This window comes from Cetorhinus maximus, chromosome 21, assembly GCF_964194155.1.
Source record: "Cetorhinus maximus chromosome 21, sCetMax3.hap1.1, whole genome shotgun sequence".
NCBI classification, from domain to species: domain Eukaryota; kingdom Metazoa; phylum Chordata; class Chondrichthyes; order Lamniformes; family Cetorhinidae; genus Cetorhinus; species Cetorhinus maximus.
In genome coordinates, this window is record NC_135899.1 from 17366720 (window position 1) to 17391558 (window position 24839).

General features: G+C 46.3%; 1 protein-coding gene across 1 annotated transcript; it reads right to left on the minus strand.

Annotated features, from left to right (window-relative positions):
* Positions 1–282: 282 nt before the first annotated feature.
* On the minus strand, positions 283–23331 carry LOC144695712 (nuclear factor 7, brain-like). Its single transcript, XM_078566669.1, has 6 exons — positions 22906–23331; positions 22720–22815; positions 22393–22626; positions 21290–21312; positions 17296–17414; positions 283–1182 (listed from the first exon to the last, which is right to left on the minus strand). The coding sequence occupies exons 1-6, from the start codon at positions 23314–23316 to the stop codon at positions 632–634; spliced, it is 1434 nt and encodes a 477-aa protein (XP_078422795.1). The 5' UTR covers positions 23317–23331; the 3' UTR covers positions 283–631.
* Positions 23332–24839: the final 1508 nt, after the last annotated feature.

Genomic DNA, 24839 nt, shown 5'->3' on the forward strand with positions numbered 1-24839 from the left:
TCCCCTCCTACCGAAAGGAAATGACAGACTCACCGCTGAAAACCATGACAGCCGAAATGCCCATGACCGTGAAGAAGGGAGAGAATTCGGGAGGTTTGGGGGTGGAAATCTTGACAGCTGCTCATGCAGGAATAACACTAACTCCTGGGAATTTATACAAAGCGGGGAGCTTGTTATTTCCCCCACTTCACTTCCTCCCCCTCTTGTGCTTTTCTCTCTCTCTCCCACCCTCTGGAGAAATTATTTCCTGGACCCCACGGGAAAGACTCCCCGGATCCCAGTTTGAGAATCACTGAACTGATTCATCTCAAACAAGCTGATGTCCCACCACCTTCCGCCTGTGGAGCAACATTACAGGCAGGAAGGTCACCGGGTTCCTGCAGTTCACAGCTCATTCTACCCTGTAAGTTCCTCTCTACAATTGAGCTTCTATTTGTTTCTTCTCTGCCCCTCCTTCTTTCCCCCAGCCCTACAGAGGTCCTCGCTGATCTTTCAGTTCCCAGTTCCCATACAGGGTTTATACCCGGAATGTTAAACTGGCTTCTCTCTCCACCTGTGACTGAGACCCACACCCATCAGTTTACAGCTGGCAGGAGGCAGGGAGCCGGTGTGAAATTATGGGATGGATCTGTTAGTGACCTTCAATCCCGCAGATTCTCAGCGGGGCCGAGTTTTTCCCGTCGTCATTCGGTCCCGGACTGAAGATGGGAAACATTCTCCCAGTGAAAGTGTGGGTGAAAGTGTGGAGATGGGACATGTTGTCCGCATTGTAAAATGACACCTGTCCACCCTCATAGTCCAGGAAAACCCCGATCTTCCGGGGATTCACACTCTGGGTGAGGGGGGTTTCAGAGGGGGAGGTGGCGGCAAAATAACCAAATCCGGGAAACAGCCCCACAATCCAGAATCCGGACTCGGGGATCAGCGAGTTTCCCCCTTTCCTCTTCACAGACTCTCGGGCCACTCCGAGCCACCACAGAGTCTTCTTCCCCACCTCCACCTCCCAGTAATGTCTCCCTGATGTGAATCCCTCTGATCCCAGGACACAGACCCAGGGATCAAACCTCTCCGGGGTGTCAGGGAGCGGCTGCCGTTTGTCTCCGAGTCTCACACTGGTCCGGTCCTCAGACAGGATGAGCCGGGGATTCGCTGTGTTCAGATCCAGAGTCAGAGAGGCTGGAGCTGGGGGAAAGTTAAAATAACACAGTCAGTGATTTAGATAGAGGGGCTGGGGAGGGGGAGAGAGTGTGAGGAAGGAGCCCGGAGGGGGAGAGGGGGAGAGGAAGTGGGAGAGAGGAAGTGGGAGAGAGAGAGAGAGAGTGAGGGAGAGAGAGGGAGGGGGAGAGAGAGAGGGAGAGGGAGGGAGAGAGAGAGAGAGGGAGAGAGAGCGAGAGAGAGGGACAGAGAGAGAGAGAGGGAGGCGGGGAGAGAGAGAGGGAGGGAGAGAGAGCGAGAGGGAGGGACAGAGAGAGAGAGAGAGGGAGAGGGGGAAACGGAGCTGGAAAGAGATGGAGGCGGGGGGGAGGTGAAGTTGAGGAGAGAAAATGGCAGCAGAGGAGGGAGCAGGAACGTGGAGAGGGAGAGTGTGGGTGGACTGATGGAGAGGAAGAGGTGGCAGAGAGTGAGAGCAGGAGGGTTTGAGAACATGGGAGCAGGAGAGAGAGAGAGAGAGAGAGAGAGACCAGCATGACAGAGATTGAGAGAGTGGGTGAGAAAGAGAGGGTGGAGTAAAGAGAGCAGGGGGTTGGCAGGAAGTATGTGGGGATGTGAGAGTGAGATGGAGAGGTAGAGAGTGGAGGGGGCAGGGAGAGTGTGATGGTGTGAGAGGGAGAACGAGATGGAGGGGTAGAGAGTGCAGGGGGCAGGGAGAGTGTGATGGTGTGAGAGGGAGAACGAGATGGAGGGGTAGAGAGTGGAGGGGGCAGTTCGAGCGTGATGGTGTGAGAGGGAGAACGAGATGGAGGGGTAGAGAGTGGAGGGGGCAGGGAGAGTGTGATGGTGTGAGAGGGAGAACGAGATGGAGGGGTAGAGAGTGCAGGGGGCAGTTCGAGCGTGATGGTGTGAGAGGGAGAACGAGATGGAGGGGTAGAGAGTGGAGGGGGCAGGGAGAGTGTGATGGTGTGAGAGGGAGAACGAGATGGAGGGGTAAAGAGTGCAGGGGGCAGTTCGAGTGTGATGGTGTGAGAGGGAGAACGAGATGGAGGGGTAGAGAGTGGAGGGGGCAGGGAGAGTGTGATGGTGTGAGAGGGAGAACGAGATGGAGGGGTAGAGAGTGCAGGGGGCAGGGAGAGTTTCAAGGTGTGAGAGAGAGAGCGAGCAAGAACTGGAGGGTGAACGCAAATCGGGCAGAGTGAAAAAGAGAGAAGGGGAGGGCTTACAAGGGTGGGAGAGAGAATGTGAAGGTCTCAGAGAGAGTGGGAGACTGCTGAGAATGTGAACGAAAGCAGAAATGGGAGGGGCGAAAGTGCAGAAGAGGAAAGGGAGAGCGTTGGCGGAGGGGAGGGTGTGGGAGAGGTATAGCGGAATGGTGAGGAAAGGGGGAAGGAAAGGAAGGAGAGAGAGTGTCTGGGTCGGTGGAAGAGAGGGCGAAATGGGCCTGACAGGGACAATGGGTGGGGAATGGAGGTAGAGGGCGGGAGGGACTGATATTAGATCGAACAGAAGCATTGTTGAGAGGGTGAGTGCATGGCAGGAAGAGGGAGTGTGTGTGTGGAAGGGGAGAGAGAAAGATTGTGGGAAGGGCAGAGGTAATAATGAGAGCAGAAGTTAAAGAGGCAAAGAGAAAGGGAGAGTGGGAGGTGAGTGAGAGAGTGTGGGGACAAGGGGAGTGAGAAAGTGTGGGTGGAGAGAAGGATGGGGGAGAAGAGGGAGAGCGTAAGGACGGGAGAGCATGAGTGACAGGGTGTGGAAAGAGATAGTGACGCAGGGAGAGAGAGAGTATGAGAGAGGGAAGAGAGATTGTGAGAAGGGGAGCGGGAAGGGGAAAGATAAGGTTTGGGAGAAAGGGGAGAGGAAACAGCAGGCTGGAGAGAAAGAGAGCTGCAGAGAGTAGGTGGGGAGTGATACTTCTGCGAAACAGGTATGAAAATGTCACCACACAGATTGTATACAATCTGATCCTGTAAGGTACCAAAGAAAATTAAATTACAAGAACGCTATGATTAGGAGCAGGGGTAGGCCATTCGGTCCCTCAAGCCTGCTTGACCATTCAATGAGATAATGGCTGATCTGATTGGATATATTCAATGACCCAGCCTCCGCTGCTCGCTGGGGAAGAGAATTCCAAACACTAACGACCCTCTGACAGAAAACAAATTCTCCTCATCTCAGTCTTAAATGGGAGACTCCTAATTTTAAAACTGCCCCCTAGTTCCAGATGCCTCTCCAAGGTAAATGTCCTCTTGGCACCCACCTTGTCAAATCCCCTCAGCGTCTTACACGTTTCAATAAGATCACCTCTCATCCTTCTAAACTCCAATGTTTAAAGGCCAAACCTGTTCAACCTGTTATCATAAGATAATCCATTCATCCAAAGAATCAGTCGAGCGAATCTTCTCTGAACTGCGTCTTATGTAACTATCTCATTTCTTAAGTAAGGAGATCAAAATGGTACACAGACTTCAGATGCAGTCTCACTAAGACCCTGTACAGCTGTAGCAACAATTGCATAGTTTAATACTCGATTCCTCTTGCAATAAACATGAACATTCCATTTACCTTCCTAATCACGTGCTGTACCTGCAAAGTAATTTTTGTGATTCATGTACCAGATTGTCCAGATCCCTCTCTACTGTAGTGTTCTGCTGTCTCCCTTGGTACGTAGTGAGGCCAGACCCCAAAATTTGTTACAGTCCCAGACAAGACCCTCAAATTGCTAAGAGGATAAATCCATCAGATTCCATGTTTTGAAACAAACAGAAGAATTTTACTAACCAAGAGTCAACAATGCTAACAGATATTATTATCTCTTATATTCTAATATAAAGAATTAACATGAGGTAAACATTAATTAACAGGAAAACTGCGGTCGAGCACACCACAAACCACATGTTTAATGACAGACACGAGCAAGGCAAATCACATGAACTTGCTCATAGTCTGCCCAAATGTCAATTATCACCATTAAGACCCCCCCGGAATAATGGAGGATCAAAGGACAAATATCAGCAAGGAACTGCAACACAATATTATTAGTTCAAAATAAATTACGAGAGAAATTAATGGGACTTAACGTAGATAAATCGCCTGGACCTGATGATCTAAACCCCAGAATGTTGAATGAGGTGGCTGTAGAGAAAGTCGGTGCATTGGTGGTCATCTTTCAAAATTTGAGACACTTTGGAATTGTTCCTGCAGATTGGAAGGTGGCAAATGTAACCCCACTATTTAAGAAACGAGGAAGAGAGAAAACAGGGAATAACAGACCTGTTAGCCTAACATCAGTCGTAGGGGCAATGCAAGAGCGTAAAATAAAGGATGTGATAACGGGACGCTTAGAAATAATGGGAAGCTTGGGCAGAATCAACATGGACTTGATGAAAGGGAAATCATGTTTAACAAACCCCTGTTGGAGTTTTTGGAGGATGTAACTAGGAGAATAGGGAAGGGGTAACTGGAGGATGTCATTTATTCAGATTTTCAGAAAGCTTTTGATAAGGTCCCACGACAGAGTGTGCAAACAAAATCAGAGCAAATGCAATTTGGCGCAATGTACTGGCATGGATTGAGAACTGGTTTATGGGCAGAAAACAAAGAGTAGGAATAAATGGGTCATTTCCAGGTGAACAGGCTGTGACTAGTGGGGTATCGCAAGGATAGGTGCTTGGGCCCCAGATATTCACAATCCTTATCAATGATTTGGATGTTGGGATCAAATGTAATATTTCCAAGTTTGCAGATGGAAGTGTCAGTTGTGAGCAGGATGCAGAGATGATTGAAGGAGATTTGGAGAGGCTCAGTGAGTGGGCAAAAATGTGGCAGATGGAATTCAAGGTGGAGAAATGTGAGGATATCCACTTTTGTGGGAAAAACCAAAATGTAGGGTATTTCTTAAATGGAGAGAGGCTGGGAAATGTTAAGCATAAAAGGGACTTATGTGTCCATGTTCATGAGTCACTGAAAGCCGGTACAGCAAGGAATTTAGAAGGCAAATGCTATGTTGGCCTTTATTGCAAGATGATTTGGTTACAGGAGTAAAGGTGTCTTACTACAATTATATATAGCCTTGGTGAGACTGCATCTGGACTAATATGTGCAGCTTTGGTCTCCTAACATGAGGAAAGGTATATTTGCCATAGACTGAGTGTAATGAAGGTTCACAAATAAATTCCTGGAATGGAGGGATTGTCCTGAAGATGCAGAAAATTTGGATTTAATTTAAAGTGCCAGCTAGGACCAGCATCCAGGTTGCCAAAGCATACACAGACAATCACAGCCTTACATGAAAGCTAAAAACTTGTACAAAGGGCTCAGCTGTAAATTTGCAATTAGGAAATGGGAGACACACATGGGCAGGGACTCAGGATGACTCGATCAAGACATGGGGAAGGCCATTTAACACCGTCTGATAGCCTCGAACCACACCCAGTCAGCCCCCGTAAACCTTTTGTCTAGAACAAACGCACATTCTTTGTTGTCTCCCAAAAGGATAATGCCCAGTCTCTGCACTGCAATTACTGTACAAGAACACAATGATCAGATTATTGTGTTGTGGCCTTTGTCTAACTAGCACCATTAAGTTGTAACTGGTAGTAAAAAATATATTAACTGTGCTCATTTGAACCTCGGTGGAGAAGCGGCTGGATTGCCCAGCGTGAGCTGCCCACATGTGTAATAAAGGAACCACTTGAATATTGCATCTGGACTCCGAGTGTTGAAATTTTGTACCAGAGTATTCCTCGGACCTTTCAGTCCAGTGAGCAAAGATTAAATAGACGGGTCCTTTGCTCTCTGGAGTTTAGAAAAATGAAAGGTGATCTCACTCAAACATACAAAATTCTGACAGGACTTGACAGGATAAATGCAGGAAGGGTGTTTCCCTGGTTGCGGTGGTGGGGCAGTCGAGAACTAGGGGACACAGTTTCAGATTAAGGGAAAGGTCATTTAAGACCAAGATGAGGAGGAATTTCTTCACTCAAAGGGTGATGAATCTTTGTAAGTTTCTGTCCCAGACGGTTGTGGAGGCTCAGTTATTGAGTATGCGCAAGACTGAGATGGATAGTTTTCTACATATTAAAAACATCAATGGATACGGGGATAGTGCAGGAAAATGATGTTGAAGTAGAGAATAGGCCATGATTTCATTGAATGCCAGAGTGGGCTGGAAGGGCTGGACGATCTACTCCTGCCAAGAGCAGTTCTACTCCAGTATCTTGAAAGGGTTAAACAATTTTAGTTAGAATTGCCTGTTAGTAACAATAAAATATAAGCAGAAAAGCAGAACGGGAGAATAGCAGATGTGTTTCAGACAGAATAAGAAAGGAGATGATGGGCAAGGCAGTAGAACAAAGAACAAGGCCAGGGAGTGAGTGGCTGTTGTAGTCTGGAGGCACAGACTCCTGCACAGTCAGCAGGAGATGGTGGTCTTGCAAGGATGAGAACAATGTCGCGTGTCTGTACACACGGGAAATAAGTGACAAAAGCCGAAGGCCTCTTTAAGCATATGATTGTGAATTGACAAGATTAGATTACGAGTCTGTGACTAATTGTGTATAAAAAGATTTCGCTGTAATCTGCACAGCTCGGTCAAGACTGCCCCATGCTGTCTCTCCCTACGTACGCTTGAATCACTAATGAAAGATCGTGGCCTGTACCTGAGTCTCCTGGTAGTTTGTAAGGCAAATTATAACCTGCTGATAGCAGTTCCACTCCAGCATCTCAACACAGGGACGGTCCCAGCACCTCAGCTGAGCTGCTGCACCAACTGCTGCTCCCAACGCTTTTAACTCAATACAAATGAACACAAATGGTTGTTCACTGACCTTTGAATTCACCTGTTAACCTGTGATCTCCCAGCAGGGTTCAGCCCCCCTTGCCCTGAGACAGGATCTGAATGTATCAACCCTTGGTACATTCTGAACCTTAAATGTTACAATCTCCAGACAACACAAAGGTTATTCCCACAGGTGTGAATTTACAATCGCTCTACGCCGAAAATACACAGTCAGAACTCCAACAATATAGTTTTAATCATCCTCTCTATTAAAATAATACGTTGCCTTGATATTCTTCCTGCCAAGTGGACAAGTTCATGAATTTGGACATTATAATCTACCCGATAAATTAACTAACAATTAATCTATCAAAATCCTTTTGTAGACTCTTCATGTGCTCTTAACAAGTTAAATTCCTAATATCTTTGTGTCATGAACAAATTTAACTACCATGCATTCGGTGCCTTCATCCAAGTCATTGATATAGATTGTAAATAGTTGAGTTCCCAGCGCTCATCCCTGTGTCACTCCACTAGTTACAGCTCAGCAACCCAAACACAGGAGCGGGATTGGGAGAAAGAGAGAGAAAAAACGTGTGAATAGAGAGAGGGGAGAGGGAGGGGGAGGGGAGGGAGAAAGGGTAATGAAGGAGTGAGAGATTGGGAGGGGTGGGGGTGTGGTCAGTGAGTGGACAGAGTGGAGCCAGAGTTAGCTGGAGGGAACAGTGACAATGGTGGAAGGGGAGGGCTGAGATGGTGGAAGGGGGAGTGGAGAGAGGTTGGGAGGTGGAGCGGAGAGAGAGCAAGGGAGAGGGGGGGGAGAAAGAAAGCTGGAGGGAAAAGAGGGGGGATTGCGAGGGACAGTGCGCGGGACAGGGAGGACAGGGAGAGTATGGGACCGAGATGAGGGAAGATGTGCGGAATAGGGAGGGAAGACTGACTGGAGGGAAGTGAGTGAGAGAGGGGATGAATGGGGAGTGGAGTATGTGTAGGAATGGACGGAGAGAAAGAACAAAGGCCACGGGACGGGAGGTGGAGGGGAGCAGGGGACCAGGAAAGTGAGATGAGAGAGAAAGCAGGTGAGGAAGGAGGGTTGTGAGGAAAATCTGCAGGGGGGGAGGCAGAGGGCACATGGGAGCAAGAAATCGAGGAAGGGAGGACAGGTGGGGGGTGGGTAGAGGGAGTGGGTGGCGAGTATAGAGAGTGGGTGAGGGGAGAGAGCAGAGATGCGGGAGGAGCAAGTGCAGATTTGGGTGGGTAATATCGGGGAGACAGTGGGTAGGTGAGCGTAGAGTGTGAAGGGGCCAGGCAGCAGTGGGAGGGGGATGGGCATTGTGTCATCCAGCGTGGACAGGAGCATTGAGGAGCTGAGAAAAACACTGCTGCCTCCCCCATCTCCATATTGTAAACAGGAAAATAAATGTGCTCAGCTTTTCACTGTCGCCCACATCCATGTCCAGGAAACCCAAGGCTCAGGGCTTGAGTCTCAGGACATCCCAATTTTTGGACAGACTCCAAAACAGCACCAACATTAGCAGATGGATGGCGCCTAACGCCTGTTTTCATAACTGTCCTAGTCCCTTAAAAACATCCCAGCCCAATTATGAGTTGGACTAGATAACGGAATCTTCTCGCGCAGAAGGAGGCCATTCAGTCCATCGTACTTGTGCAGGCTGTCCAATTTAATCTTCTAGTCCAGCTTTTTGCCCGGAACCCTGCATATTAGTCCATTTGAGAACATCTTCAATTCATTTTTGAAAGTTCCTATGAAATCCACATTTTCAGATAATGAATTGCAGATCATCAACATAGTCTGTGAGATTTCATTTTTGCTCATTACCCCTCTAATTCTTTTGGTGATTATTTTAAATCTTAGCCTTTAGTTACAGACACACTTACCAGAGTAAACAGATTCTCCTGATCTGCTCAATAAAGCCCCCATAATTCATATTCCTGCATTAAATCTCCCTTTAAACTTCTCTGTTCTCGGGAGAGCATTACCAGCTTATCCAACTACCCTGTAAACTGAAGTCCCTCATCAGTGCTATTGTGCTGGTAAGTACCCCCTGTACCCTCTCCAATGTCTTGACATCCTTCCCAAAGTGTGGTGCCCAGAAATGCAGAAATTACTCCTCCAGAGTCCTATTTGACGTGCTCATTGGTGCAAACACTGCACCTGAAACTGCTCCTTTCTATACCCGTGCACTTGCACATGAGGGACATGTTCACCATCCAGATTTTCTCATCCAGAAGGCAATCAAGAGTCAACAGCAGATGCTCCAAGGTGACATGGAGACACAGAGGGAGAGGTTGAAATTTGTCATGGACGGTTGTGTGACTTGGACAACACTGAAGTAGCAGCTTGGAACACATTCCACTCAATATCTGTTTCCATTAACTCCGATGGAGATTGATATTGAGCACGTTGTATGCTGGGTTACTGATTTACTGTCTCATTTTCACATATTGCGTTACCATCCAAACAAGGTTTACTCTTTCTGAAACTCTTTTTCAACTGTTTAAAAATAAAGACAGTTTTAACTAAACACACAGACATTTCAGGACATGTCATTGAGGTGGTGGCTCACCAACAGGCACTCCATCTACAGCAACTTTCATAGACAATGGCCTCTCTGGATATGTGTGAATAGCTTTCTTACTGCCTTTTCAAGATACAGATATTACATCCATAGCTGGCATACACCTGGAGATATCCCCTGCTGAGAGCAGGAAATGACCACATGCAGGTGGAGGAATTGATAAGGCATGAAAAACAATTGGATGACCCGAATCAAGGTATTAACTTATATATCAAGGGACCAGGGTCAGAAAGGGATATAAAGCCACAGCCACAAGGACAGCCAGGAAAGCGTGACATGGTCAGTCACAGGAAGTCGTGCAGGAGAAGTCATTCAGCAGACTGACCACGTGGGAATGGGCTCCGACAAGCGGATCTCACTGAACAACTGGTGTTGGAAGTGTATATTAGTGCATGGTTTGTTAATAAAGGTTTTGAGGGGTTGTTTAGGTTGGGCCTGTACACATCAGATCTCAGGGTCGGGAGGGCATGTGGAGGTGGATCAGAATAATGCCCAGTGGAACGAAGGGAGGTTCAAGCATGACAGAGGGGAGTGGAAAGCTGATATTGGGTGGGTTAATGTGATGGGGGGAAGTTGGTGGGTGGCAGGGGGAAGGGTAGAAGTTGGCGGATGAAGTTTGGAAGGTGACACACACCATCCTTCAAATCTGGCGTTGACCACGCAGTCAGTCAGTAAGTAAGATGCCTCGAAGTGGGAGCAAGGTCTTTTTGGTGGTTGGTGCTCAAGGTCAGCGCAAATGGCCGACTAAAGGGACACCCTAATAATTATGAGGTAACTGGATGTCATCCATGCTCAGTCGTGTTCTCCCCTCTATGGTGAAGCCCACACGTCAGCAGGTTTATGCCCATCTCATCACATCGAGATCCCAGCAAGGTATGGAGCTTCCTTTCATTCTGTCCATTCGCCATCAGCTGCAGTCAGAGGCAGGGATGAATGGAGAGAGAGAGGTGGAAGCCTCCAAGGAGCACGGGTGGTGGCCAACTCATGACTCCAAAACTCCATACCCCCAACTGAATGGTCATGCCTGACAAGGGCTCATGTGTTTAGTCTTTCTATGTTACCAAGGCACTGGTCTCTCTGTAGGGTCTCGAGGGTAGTGGAGGGTATTAAAGGAACTATCTCGGTGATTGCCGGGCAGGATCCTCAGGGACAAGGAATACCCCAAGCAAAAATGGCTGATGATGCCAGTTCACCACCCGCAGAGTACTGCTGAGGAGATACAATGATGGCTATACCCCCACCAGGTCCCTGACTGAGCAGATGATTGAGCTCCTAAAGATGAGGTTCAGATGTTTGGATGGCTCAGGCAGTGCTTTCCCATACTGAGAATGTCTCAGATCATCATTGTCTGCTGCACCCTGCACAGCCTCGTGATACAAAAGGGGGATGTGTTGCCTGAGCGAGACATGGGGAAGCAAGATGTCTGCTCCCATGAGAAGGACAATGAAGGGGATGGGAGGGCCAGGATGTGGCCAAGCCACATGCAGAGGCTATAGCTGGAATATGATGTGGTAGACAGGCCCATACCAATCTGATAGTTACCAGATTCCAGACAGAGTAAGCTTCCGGGACATTTGTTGAACTTTTTGGTTTTCTATCCATTGGAGGCTGGAAGGCCCCAGCACCTTCTTGTTTACTGACCATAGGTTTCTCAAATGTACCTTTATTTATGAGAGCAGAATTAAATTGCAGTAGTGACATCTTCCCTGCTGTTGGTTTGAGCCTTGCATGTGCTCAACTATAATAAAATGCTGAACCCTGGCGCCAAATGCGCTTATTAGGATCTGCATCATCTTCTGCAACCTCAGGCACCTGTAAGTAGAATTGTGATTTCAGCAATGCACTGACAAAGTCCTGAACACGACAGATTGGAAGGAATGTCAAATCTAAACTTTCCAGAGATGCACTATCCTGATTGGGCATTCTGAATACACTTGTGTGTCACTGACTGAAAGCTGACGCATTGATCCCAAGTGAAGCCCTAGATGGGTCCATTATTAAAGAAGTTCAAGGCGGGCGTGACCTTCAATGCCACCATCATTGGATTCCCTCCAAGCCCTTGTGGCCGCAGCTCATTGTGGAGAAGCTGGCAGATAGATCCCGGGATCTACGAAGCCACCTCCAGCATTGCCTTTCACCCATTTGTAGATAAGAGCACCGCCTGTGATACACCTGTGGCCAGGCCAATGGCCGCCATCTTGACTTCCCTGAGGCCGGCTCTTGCTAACCCTGACACCTGCTCTCAAAGGGGAGCCGACCTAGCAGAGAGCTCTTTCAACCATAACTAGACAGGGAGGAGCAACATGAGAACGTTTGACCCCTATAAATCGCTGCTCCATGCATATTGATGAGAAATTATCATATTCCTGCGCCCCCCCCCCCCCGGTCACCACTCACACATCATAATCGCATATCCCTTGACATGTTTATCGTGCCAACAAGTTTAAGGGTTACTTTGTAGTCCACTCACTGAGTGCCTCATCTGCACTATGCTTTGCTGAGGTGCAAGGCCCCTGACCCTCCAGTCACAGAGACCCCTACAAGTCTGAGTCTCAGATGGACTTTAGCTTAAGTGGAAGACCGTGATCTGTCATTGTGACACCCACAGTCAAGGAAAACTTCTTTCCTGCATGGACCCTGCACAGGACAGTTAAAGCTGCTGATCATTCACATGGATCTCCTCACAGTCCTCAGCACAGGTCCAATCGACACTCCCTCTCCTCGTGCTCTAAACAAGCAACGATCCTTCAATGATATCCAATGCACTTTGGTTAGACACATGGCAGCATGATATCATCGCCATAACAGAAACCTGGCATACGGAGGGGCGAAAATTGCAGATTACCATCCCTGGATATAGAGTTTTCAGGCAGGGTAGAGAGGGGGATAAAAAAGGTGGGGGTGTAGCATTATCGATTCAAGAATCAATGACAGCTGAAAGGAGGGATGACATCCAAAATGAAGCATCAAATAAGGCCCTATGGGTGGAGCTCAGAAATAAAAAAGGGGCAGGCACACTACTAGGAGTGTACTCAGGCCCCCAAATGGTGGAATGGGGCAAATATGTAGGCAAATTTCTAAATGCAAAAACAATAGGACGGCAATATTTGGATGCTTTAGCTACCCTAATATGAATTGGGATGCAAACAGTGTGAAGGGCACAGAGGGCACAAAATTCTTGAACTGCATTCAAGAGAACTTTCTTAGCCAGCACATAACAAGCCCAACGAGAGGGGGCGCAATTCTAGATTTAGTCTTAGCAAATGAACCTGGGCAAGTGGATGAAGTAGCAGTGGGTGACCATTTTGGAGATACTGACCATAAGACAGTTAGATTTAACACCATTATGGAAAAGGGTAAATAGAAAGCAGGGATTAAAGTTCTAAATTGGGGGGAGACAAATTTTACAAAGCTGAGAGGTTAATTGGTGAAAGTGGACTGGGTAGAGTCATTAGACGGGAAAATGTTGTCAAATCAGTGGGGGTTATTCAAAAGCAAGATTCTATGGGCACAGTGGAGACATGTCCCCATAAAAAGAATGGTGATACTGACAAATCTAGAGCCCCCAGGTTACACAGAAGCAGACAGGTCAAGATGAAGCAAAAAAAGAAGGCTCATGGCAGTCACAAAAAGCAAGTCTAGAGGAGTATAGAAAATACATGGGTGAAGTAAATATGTAAATTAGGAAAGCAAAGCGAGGATTTGCAAAAATGTTGGCAGGTAAAATCATATAAAACCCTAAGGAGATTTGCCAGTACATTAAGAGCAAAAGAATAACTAAAGGAAGGGGAGGGCCTATCAGAGATGTACATGGTAACCTGTGCGTTGATGCTGAGGATGTGGGCAGGGTTCTCAATGCGTACTTTGTCTCAGTCTTCACTAAAGAGAGGGATGATGCAAACATTCTAGTTCAAGAGGAGTAGTGTGAAATATTAGATAAAATAAGTATAGTGAGAGAGGAAGTAATGGAGGAACTGACATCCTTGACATGGATGTATAACCAGGACCACATGGATTGTATCTCGGGTTGTTAAAAGAAGCCAGGGAGGAAATAATGGATGCCCTGAGGATTATGTTCCAATCCTCACTAGAGACAGGTGAGGTACCAGATGGTTGGAGGTCTTTGAACATTGTACCATTATTTAAAAAGGTTGTGAGGGATTGGCAAGAAAATGATAGGCTGGTCAGCCTGACTTCAGTTGTGGGCAAATTATTGGAATCAATTCTGAGAGGCAGGATAAAGTGTCACTTAGAAAGGCATTGATTGATCAGGAATAGCCAGCATGGTTGTGTAGGGGAAGATCATGTCTTACTAACTTAATCAAAATTTTTGAGGAACTAACAAGCAGGATTGATGAGGGTAGTGGAGCAGACATTGTCCACATGGATTTTAGTGAGGCATTTGACAAGGTCCCACATGGCAGACTGGTCAGGAAAGTGAGATCACATGGGTCACAGGGAAGGTGGTGAGTTGGATCCAAAATTGGCTCAGCAACAGGAAACAAAAGGTAATGGTCGATAGATATTTTTGCAAATGGAAAATGGTTTCCAGTGGTGATTGACAGGGCTCAGTGTTGGAGTCCTTGCTGCTTGATGCATATATTCATGGTTTGGGCGTAAATGTGGGAGGTATGATTGGGAAATTTGCTGATGACACAAACATTTTCCCTGTAGTTGGAAGTGAAGAGGGTAGCTGTTATCTCCAGAATTATATCAATGGTTTTGTTGAGTGGAAAAATTGAATTCAATCCGGATAAGTGTGTGTAATGCATTTGAGGTGGGGCTGAGGAACGTTGGCGTGCATGCCGCATATACTGGAAGGTGGCAGTACAAGTGGGTACAGTGGTCTAGAAACCATTTGGAATGCTTTTCTTTATTGGATGAGGTATTTAAGTCCAAGGCAAAGACGTTGTGATGGAACTGTATCAGATGCTGGTTACCACAGGGCACAGATTTACAGTGGTTGGTAAAAGGATTAGAGGGGAAATGAGGAAAATATTTTGCACCCAGAGGGTGATGGGCGTCTGGAAGTCTTGGCCTGGTTGGTGATTTAGGCTGAAATACTCAACTCATTTGAAAGGTACCTGGATCTGCACCTGAAGTGTTGTATCCTGCACAGCTATGTACCAGGAGCTGGAAATTGGGATTAAAATGAGCGGCTAGTTTCTTTTTTCTTTGGCTGGCGCAGGCACAATGGCCTGAATGGCCTCTTACTGCGCCGTAGCTTTTCTATCATTCTATGGTTGCAAACCTTTTATGTGAGGCCTACTGCCACCTTTGATAAAGGAGATAAAGTAGACGAGCACGACACCAAAATCTCCATGTGCGGTCGACAAAGGATTTAGGCAAATGCACAAACATCTCTTTAATATTACACCCAAATCCCTCTTGCAGTCAAGAATAATGTGCAGCCTCTGATTTTCTACTGTTAAGAAGACAGCGTAGAGCTTCAGTCTCTTAGCCTTAAAACTGCATCCGTGCCATTCACATAGCAGATTTAACACTGATTGAGTACTCGTGGCAACCACCACATCTCACATCAGGGCAACAGCTGCAGGAGAAACAATGACCTCGATGATCCATCTTGGTCTCCTTCCAACGTTACCAATGTCATAGATGCCAGTCTTCAGCTGAGGCAACTGACTGCACATGGTCACAAGTAAGGGATGAACTCACTGGATACAGCAAAGGCAATGGACACTAACAACATCCCAGCTGTAGTACTGAAGATTTTAACTCTGAAATTAGTGACACCCATAGCCAAATTGTTCCAGTCGACTTACAACACAGCCATCTGTCCGACAATGTGGGAAATTGCCCAAGTATATCCTGCCGACAAAAAGCAGGACAAATGCAATGCGGACAATCAATGGTCCAACAGCCTACTCTCAATCTTCAGGCAAGTTGTAGAATGTGATGTTGACAATGCCATCAAGTGGCACTTACACAGCAATAAAATGCTTATAATCCTCTGTTTGCGTTCCACCAGAGCCACTTGAAATCGAATCAGTTAGATAAAAATGAAATAAAGATGGGCAGGTGATGTGTTGCAGTTGCAGCAGGTGGGGACAGAGGCTACCCGTCTGATTCACGGCAACCACATCTGCAGTAAGTGTCTGCAGCTTGAGGAACCTCAGCTCCGAATCCGTGATTTGGACAGTGCAATGCACTGGAGAGGGGTAAAGTTACCAGCACATTTTGTTCCAGGAGGCAGTGACACCCTTAGGTATTCCGATCTGTTCAGTGGTCAGGGAAAGGGAAGAAAGTCAGGTTAGAAAGTCCAGCCTTTGCAATTGCCCAACAGATTCAAAGCCCTTGCACCTCATGTGGACGAGAGCATGAATGCAGGGAGGATGAGCAAACTGACTATGGCACAGTGGTGCAGGAAGCTATCCAAATGCAAAAAGGAATGTCATTGTAGTAGGGGACAGGTTAGTTAGGGGGATAGAAACTCTTCACTTCAGGCAAGTGCATGCATTCCAAAGGCTGTGTTGCATGTCCTGTGCCAGAGTCAAAGTAATCCTCTCAGGGCTGGCGAGGAACTTGGAGTGGGAGGAAAAGCATCCAGTTCTTATAGTCCCCGTGGATACTCATATTGATAGGACTAAGAAAGAGGTTCTACTGAGAGAGTATGTGCAGTTAGGCACTAAATTCAAAGGTAATAATCTCTGCCTGAGGCATCAGCTGTTTGGCATGGAGTGAATACGATCAGAGAATTGAATGTGTGGCTCAAAGATTGGTGTTGGAAAAATGTGTTTCAATTCATGGGGCACTGGCACTAACGCTGGGGAAAAAGTGAGTGAAACTATTAGAATGGCCTTCACTTGAACCAAGCTGGAACCAGTGTCCTGGCAAATTGTACAACTAGGTCTGTGGAGAGGACTTTAACCTAAAGAGTGGGGGAGGGGGAGGAATTGTTCATGTGTGGGGAGGTTTTGAACATACATGAAGGCCCTGCCTTTTCAACCTCACCCCACACCTGAGGTGTGGTGACCCTCAGGTTAAACTCACCACCAGTCGTCTCTCTCTAATGAGAGCGCAGCCGATGGTCCTCTGGGACAATGTTGACTTTCACTTCACAGTTTTCATTTCCTTACTTAAGGGAGTTATATTTATGTCTTCGAAGCAGTTCAGGGAAGGTTCGCTAGGCTGATTCCTGGATGAAGGAGTTGTCTGATGAAGAAAGGTTGAGACATTTAACCCTATACTCTTGAAGTTTAGAAAAATTAGAGGTGATCTGAGTGAAACATATGTGATTCTGAGGGAGCTTGATAGTGTTGATAGTGGGAGGAAGATTCCTCTTGTGGGGGTATCTAGAAGCAGTGGACATAGTTTATAAATCAGGGGTCTGTCTCCCTTTTGAGATAGAGATGAGAAGGAATTTCTTCTCTTTGAGGGATGTTAGCCTTTGGAATTCTGTTCCACAGACAGCAATGGAGAAGAGGCTGTTGTATAGACTCAGGGCTGAATTAGACAGAATTTTGAACGACAGTGGAGTTAAGGGCTATAGCGAACAGGGAAAAAGGGCAGTTAAAGCCACAGTTAGATGAGCCATGATCTTATCAAATGGCGGGACAGGTTTAATGGGCCAAAAGGCCTCCTGCTGCTCCTATTTCTTATAATCTTATGATGATCATACGACCACAACCCCTCACTGGAGGAACGTTGGATTTCCTGTTTCCCTCACACCCCTGGAACTTTGGAGCTCATTTATTCCCTTCACAACTGGAATTATAGCTAGGAAAATTAATATAAAAGTTTTACCAGGGTCAATGGAATTGATCATTTTCCTCCAAGCTGTGTACTGTAAAGGTCCTAAGAACTTTCCGATAGACAGGGCTGCAACATCTGCTACTGAGAGTTTCGGAGTGTCATCGCTAATCCTGTAAATATCAAAGAATTAATGCTATAAATTGATCCCATTTGAGCATTTTAGACATGATTTAAATGGTGAAGCTACCCCAAAATGCATATCTTTCAGCATTTTTCATATTAGAACAAATGTGATAGAAAGTGAAATTTCTCTCTATAACTGAGCAAAAGATAACTTTGAAACACAAGGGCAGAGGATGGAAACACTCATGTCCTGCAAAAGACCCACAGCCTGATAACAAATTAGTTGCTTGTATATCACAGATCACAGGAGAAGATAAACATTTAGCCTGTCCACTTGCTCTATTACAAACAAAGCTTGTAGAATAAAAGCAAAGGCTGAAAACATTAACCCAACTCTCCGAGACACCTGCTCTCCTCTACTTCTGGCCAATTGAATATCCCTGATTTTAATCACTTCACCATTGGCAGCTGGACCTTCATCTGCCGAGGCCCTGAGCTCTGAAAGTCCTTCTCTAAACCTTTCTGCCTCTCTATTTCTCTTTCTTCCTTTAAGACATTTTAAAATGTACCTCATCTTTGGTATTAATATCTCCTTGTGGTTTGGTGCAAATATTGTTTTATATCTTAAAACACGTTTCTGCTGTTGCGTTGATCTTTTTCATTCATTCACAGGGCGTGGGCTTCGCTGGATAGCCCAGCATTTATTGCCAATCACTAACTGTCCCTTTAGAAGGTGGTTGTGAGCTGCCTTCTTGAACCCCTGCAGTCCAAGTGGTCTAGGTACACCCACAGTGCTGTAAGAGAGGACGTTCCAGGAATTTGATCCAGTGGCAGTGAAGGAATAATGATATAGTTCTAAGTCAGGATGGTGAGTGGCTTGGAGGGGAGCTTCCAATTAATGGTGCTCCCACACATCTTCTGCACGTGTCTTTCTAGATGGTAGCAGTCATGGATTTGAAAGGTGTTGTCTAAGGAGGCATGGTGAGTTCCTGCAGTGCATCTATTAGATGGTACACACTGCTGCCACTGTTCGTTGGTGGTGGAGAGAGTTAATGATTGTGGATGGGGTGTCAGTCAAGTGGGCTGCATTGTCCTGGATGATGTCAAACTTTTTGAATGTTAGCGGAGCCACACTCATCCAGGCAAGTGGAAAGTTCATCATGCTCCTGAAATGTGGCTTGTAGATGATGGGCAGGCTGAGTTACTCATCGCAGGATTCCTAGCCTCTGACCTGTGCTTATAGCCATTGTATTTATATGGTTAGTCCAGTTCAGTTTGTGCTCAATGGTATCCCTCAGGATGTTGATAGTGGGGGATTCTGTAATGGTAATAGCAAGCGACGGAATATCAAGTGGCGATGGTTAGATTCTCTCATGTTGGCGATAGCCATTGCCTGGCACTTGTGTGGGGAAAATATTACTTGCCAGTTGTCAGCCCAAGCCTGGATATTGTTTACGTCTTGCTGCATTTGGACATGGAGTGCTTCAGTATCTGAGGAGTAACAAATGGTGCTGAACATAATGCAATCATCAGCGAAAGTCCCCACTTCTGACCACTTATGATGGACGGAAGGTCAATGATGAAGCAGTTGAAGATGGTTGGGCATAAGACAGTGCCCTGAAGAACTACTACAGTGATTTCCTGGAAATGAGATAATTGACCTCCAACAACCACAACCATCTTCTTTTGAGATAGTTATGACTCGAACCAGTGGAGAGTTTTCCTCCGATTACTATTGACTCCAGTTTTGCTAGGGTTCCTTGATGCCACACTCGGTCAAATGATGTAATGTTCCGTCACTCTCACCTCACCTCTGGAGTTCAGCTCTGCTGTCCATGCTTGAACCAAGATTAAAATGAGATCAGGAGCTGAGCAACCCTGGCAGAACCCAAACTGAGCATCAGTGAGAAGGTTATTGCTTAGTAAGTGCCACTTGATAGCAATGTTGAAGACTCCTTCCGTCACTTCACTGATGATCGAGAGTAGACCTACGAGGCAGTACTTGGCCAGGTTAGATTTGTCCTGCTTTTTGTGTACATGATATACCTGAGCAATTTTCCACATTGCCGGGTACATGTCAGTTGTACTGGAACAGCTTCGCTAGGGGTGCGATAAGTCCTGGAGCACAAGCCTTTAGTACTATTGCCAGAATATTGTCAAGCCCCATGGCCTTTGCAGTATCCAGTGCCTTCAGCCATTTCTTAATATTACGTGGAGTGAATCAAATTGGCTGAAGACAGGCATCGGTGATGCTGCGGACTTCTGGAGAAGGGCGAGATGGTTCATCCACTGGGCACATCTTGCTGCAGATGGTTGCAAATACTTCAGCCTTAATCGTTTGCACTGATGCGCTGGGCTCCCCATCATTGAGGGTGGGGTATTTGTGGACTCTTCTCCTTACGTTAGTCGATTAATTGTCCACCGCCATGCAACGCTGGATATAGCAGGACTGCAAAGCTTTGATATGATTCATTGGTTGTCAGATCACTTATCTCTGTCTATCCATTGCTGCTTCCGCTGTTTGACATGCAAGGAGCCCTGGGTTGTAGCTTCACCATGTTGACACCTCATTTTTAGGCATGCATAGTCCTGCTTCCGGCATGCCCTCTTGCACTCTTATTCAACCAGGGTTAATTCCCTGCCTTGGAGATAATAGTCGAGTGCAGGATATGCTGAGCCATGAGGTCACAGAGTGTGGTTCAGTACAAATCTGCTGCTGCTGATGGCCAACAGCGCCTCATGGATGCCCAGTTTTGAATGAGGGTATCCTCAATGTGAAGGCAGGAGTTCATCTCCACAAGGACTGTGCGGTGGTCACTCCTACTGCTGCAGTCATAAACAGATGCATGTGCGGTAGGCAGATTGGTGAGGATGAGATCAAGTACGTTTTTATCCTCTTGTTGGTTACCTCATCACCTGCCACATACACAGTCTAGCAGCTATGTCCTTTGGGACATAGCCAGCTCGGCCAGTAGTGGCGCTTTATGAAAAAATCATTCATGAGATGTGGGCATCGCTGGCTAGGCCAGCATTTACTGCCCATCACTAATTGCCCTTGAAAAGTTGGTGGTGAGCTGACTTCTTGAACTGCTGCAGCCCATGTGGTGTAGGTACAGCCACAGTGCTGTTAGGGAGGGAGTTCCATTAACGAGTCACTCTTGGTGATGGTCATTGAAGTGCCCGATCCAGTGTATATCCTGCACCCTTGCCACTCTCGGTGCTTCTTCCAAGTGGCGTTCAACATGGAAGAGTACTGATTCATCAGCCAAAGAGTATGTGAGGGAGGGGTGGGGGGAGGGTGTTGGCAAACGGGTTGCTACGTGGTCATCATCAGTATGTTTCCTTGCCCATATTTCACCCGATGCCATGAAACTTCATCGCGTTCCGAGTCGATGTTAAGTACTCCCGGGGCAACTCCCTCCAAACTTTATACCACAGTGCCGCCACCTCTGCTGGGTCTGTCTTGTCGGTGTTAAGGATACAGGTCAAGGTTCTATACTGGAATAAAAACAAAACCTGTTCCCACTTAACATGTGACTGTCTCGGTTTGGTCAGGAGCCTTGCAGGGACATGGATGGTCGACACCATGGAAACATGGACGGTGTGGCTCTCTCAGGGTCAGTCGGAAAGCCACAGCCGCACTAACAGCAGTCTGCAGCCTGCAAGTGAGCACTTCAGGACTGCATGGCATCTTGCAATTTAATACAATCATGTGGACCAGTTATAAGAAATCTAATTTAATATCTGCAATAAAACATGTCATAACAATAAAAGACTAGTGCTTAAACCATAAGCAGAGTTATTGTCGCCCGATGAACGGCACTTTAATGTTGCGATGGTAACTAGAAAAGAAATTCATAACAAAACCTTTCTGAGTTATTTTACCAAATTGTGCAGAGTTTCAGCAGAAAACATGTCCTACCTTCTCTTCCGACAAGCTTCCTCCTGAAATAAATGAATCACGAACAGTGAGGAGCACAGTAACAGATTTAGAAACATAGAAAGCTTACGGCACAGAAAGAGGCCAGTCGGCCCATCCTGTCTGCGCCAGATGAAAAACAAGCCACCCAGCCTCATCGCACTTTGCATCATTTGATCCCCAGCCCTGCAGTTTACAGCACTTCATGTCAATATCCAGACAGCTTTTAAATGAGCTGAGGGTTTCTGCCTCTACTACTCTTACAGGCAGTGAGTTCCAGATCCCATAACCGTCTGGGTGTAAAGGTTTTTCATCATCTTCCCTCTCATCTTTCTATGCACTTTAAATCTGTGCCCCCTGGTCACTGACCTCTCTGTTAAGTAAATAGGCCCTTCCCCACCCACTCTATCAGGCCCCTCACAATTCGGTATATCTCAAATCTCCCCTCAGTCTCCTATGTCCCAGGGAGAACAACCCCAGCCTTTCCAATCTTTCCTCATAGCTGCAATTTTCTAGTCCTAGTAACATCCTTGTAAATCTCCTCTGTACCCTCTCTAATTCAATTACTTTTCTGTCATGAGGTAACCAGAACCGCACACATTTCAGGAGGACATAAACAGGGCGGCTGGTGAAATGAGCAGACTCAGAGCATGTTAGATTCAACACGGAAGTGTAAAGTGATGCATTTTGGCAGGAAGGTTGTGGAGAGTCAAATAAACTGGAACTCAACATCAGTCCCGCTCACAGACACAGTGACTCTCACACACCATAACAGACACGCCCACACACTCACAACATGAACTGGAACTGGATTACAATGGGCGGTCCAGGTGAAAATTAAACTTGGCAACACGGAAATAATCACAAAGCAAGTGTGAAGATCAAGAAAACTCATTCTCTGGAGGTTACAGGTATTCTCGGGAATCTGCAGACAATGTGGAAGCCGATTATTTTGAGGGGAGACCGCAAAACTGCCACGAAACAGACAGAAATGTGCTTAACTCAGTTTTTATTTATTCAGTAAATTCGATATTTATTCCACAGGTATCAGTTATTTTGTCACTGTGTGAAGTTTCATTGAACTGACCCGCAATATATTCCCTCACCTTTAAAAATATCAACTCGTCCTTTTGCTCCATCTGTTTCTGCAACTTTGAGAGTTTCTCCTCAATAGAATTTAAATTCTCCTCAATCTCTCGAAGGTTTTTCTCCATTCTTTCTAGAATCCTCTCCTCTTCTTCCCTGAGATCTCTGAGTAGTCGCTGCTCTTTCTCAGTGAGAATCTGATGCATTTTAGTGAACTCGGATGTGATGTGGGTCTGCAGACTGCTCGGCTGTTCCTATCAAATGAAATGTGAAACATAATTAATGTCCCGCGATAAAGAAAACAAAACTGACCGAGATCCCAGAAAACCAGAACAGGGAGACCTTACCCTGACTTCGGAAATCCTCCGCTTCTGTTTCTGTTCCGTTTCTAGAACCGCCGATTTCTTCTGTGTGAGAGAATCTAAGGAAGATTTCAGCTTATCCTGGGATTGGGAGAGAAAATCACAGAATTGAAGTGTTAGACCATGAAAATGTGATAAAACTATCAACTTAGAAAATATTTCCCCTTTTACCTTGAAGATTTCAACAGCTTCTTTAATCGGCAGGAAGCGGTGCTCTCTGTGTTCCCGCGAATCTCTACAAATCACACAGATCAATTTCTGGTCAGTTTCACAAAACAGCTTCAGTTCTTCCTGATGTTCCTCACAGTGAAGTTTGTTTTCCTTCTCTTTCGGATCCAGCTTTAATTTTCGAACTTTCTCGGCCAGATTCGCTAAGGCCCGATTTGCCCTGTGGTTTCTTTCCGGAAACTCCTCTCTACATTCCGGGCAGGAGTTTTTCTCCTTCTTTTCCCAACACTGGGTGATACAGGAGCGGCAGAAGTTGTGTCCACACTCCAGTGAAACCGGATTAGTGAAGAAATCAAGGCAAATGGAACAAGTTGTCTCCTCGGTCAAACTCTGGACCTGTTCTCTGAAAGCCATGTTCACACTCAGCACTTCCTGATTCAAACCGCTTTCAGTTTCGATGTTGCTGCCGCACACCCTCAGTTCAGCTTTTTCCCTATAAAGTTCACTGCGATCCTCAGGGAATTATTATTCCATCGTGGTCTATGTCCTCGCGACTTTCACACAGGACAGTAAAAATAACACGCCCATTCTAAAGGCGGAAAAGCAAAGTTAAAGCACGTAGGGGAATAATTGAAACCTGTCGAGGGCGGGATGGGCTCCAGGGAATGTTGACAGTGGAGAGAAAGAGAGAGAGAGGGAGGGAGAGAGGAGGGGGAGATCGGTGGGATCGAGATTCTATTGCACTTTTCTCCAGTCTGAACTCGCTGCCGATTACAATCCCTCTGGTGAAACAAGGTGTGAGATCCAGATCCTTAAAATGCGTTCCTGATTGCAGTCGCTCACACTAAGGCAAAAAGTACCATAATTTCAAGAAAGTATTTCGAGAGATAGATACAGAGAATTTAGAGGGTTCACAGTCCTCTGTGCTTCATGGATCCTTCCCAGGGACACCTCAACTGATGCAGGAAAGCTTTGGGGTGACATATTTCCCCCAATAATAGGGAGAATTTCTCCATCTGGCGATTGGTCACAATGTGGAACTCGCTGCCACATGATGTGGCTGAGGTCGAGAGCATTAATGCATTGAAAAGGAGGCTTGACATATGTTTTTATGCAGAATGTATTTGGAGTTTCTTTGTAAATGCTTGAGAAAATAAGATTTAGTTTCGGAAACAGAAAGAAAAAATCCAGAGATATTCAAACACCGCCTCGGGGATTTTGAGCTCTGTGCATTCATGTCTCAGGCAGTGCTTCCCTCCCAGTCCTTGATAAAGAGGAAGGACATCACAGGGTGTGGGGGCAGGGCTGTGGGACAGACCAATGGAAAATGGGAGGGGATCAAACGGCATCCTATTGGGGTTAAACTTGAAGAGCTTCCCCCGACACTCGTGCTACGGCAGCAAGGAAAACCACAGGCTATTGAAGTTTTGAGATACATCAGGATTATAAACAGACAATTCAGTAAAGTTGGAAAAATATAGGGCAGAATTTAGCCCTCGATGGGCGAGCGGGACCCGCCCCCAACTCGCCGACGGAAAAATTCTGGCCAAAGAGTTAAGGCGGCAGGGGGGGGAAGTGGAGAGAACAACGTCGATTGGAAAAAAAATGTCTTGTTTTATTGCAGAGATATTGTCTGATATTCTCGTGCGAAATGTTTCATACATTTGACAGTATTGAACATTGGATTTTAATGTCACTGTCTGGGTGTTAAACAGCTCCTGTGTGGGGCACAGAAAGGACAATCTGGCCTGGGGGACATGAACAAACCTTTCACAGCCCAGCGGAAATTACTGACATTCATTTCAACGGAGGGAAAACCTGGGAAGTTCCTGTCATTGGAGACATTCCTCCCCACCGGTCGGAATTCGACTCGATTTTGGAAAATACTGTCACCCATCATCAACATGAGGAGAGTTCTGTCATCATCATTAAAATTT

Bases quoted from the DNA above. Each gene is read 5' to 3' on its own strand.
- LOC144695712 (XM_078566669.1), bottom strand. From the start codon at position 23,316: ATGGCTTTCAGAGAACAGGTCCAGAGTTTGACCGAGGAGACAACTTGT. The intron at 22,816-22,905 runs GTAAAAGGGGAA...TCCCAATCCCAG, and splicing joins AAGCTGTTGAAATCTTCAAG to GATAAGCTGAAATCTTCCTT. The intron at 22,627-22,719 runs GTAAGGTCTCCC...TTCATTTGATAG, and splicing joins GGAGGATTTCCGAAGTCAGG to GAACAGCCGAGCAGTCTGCA.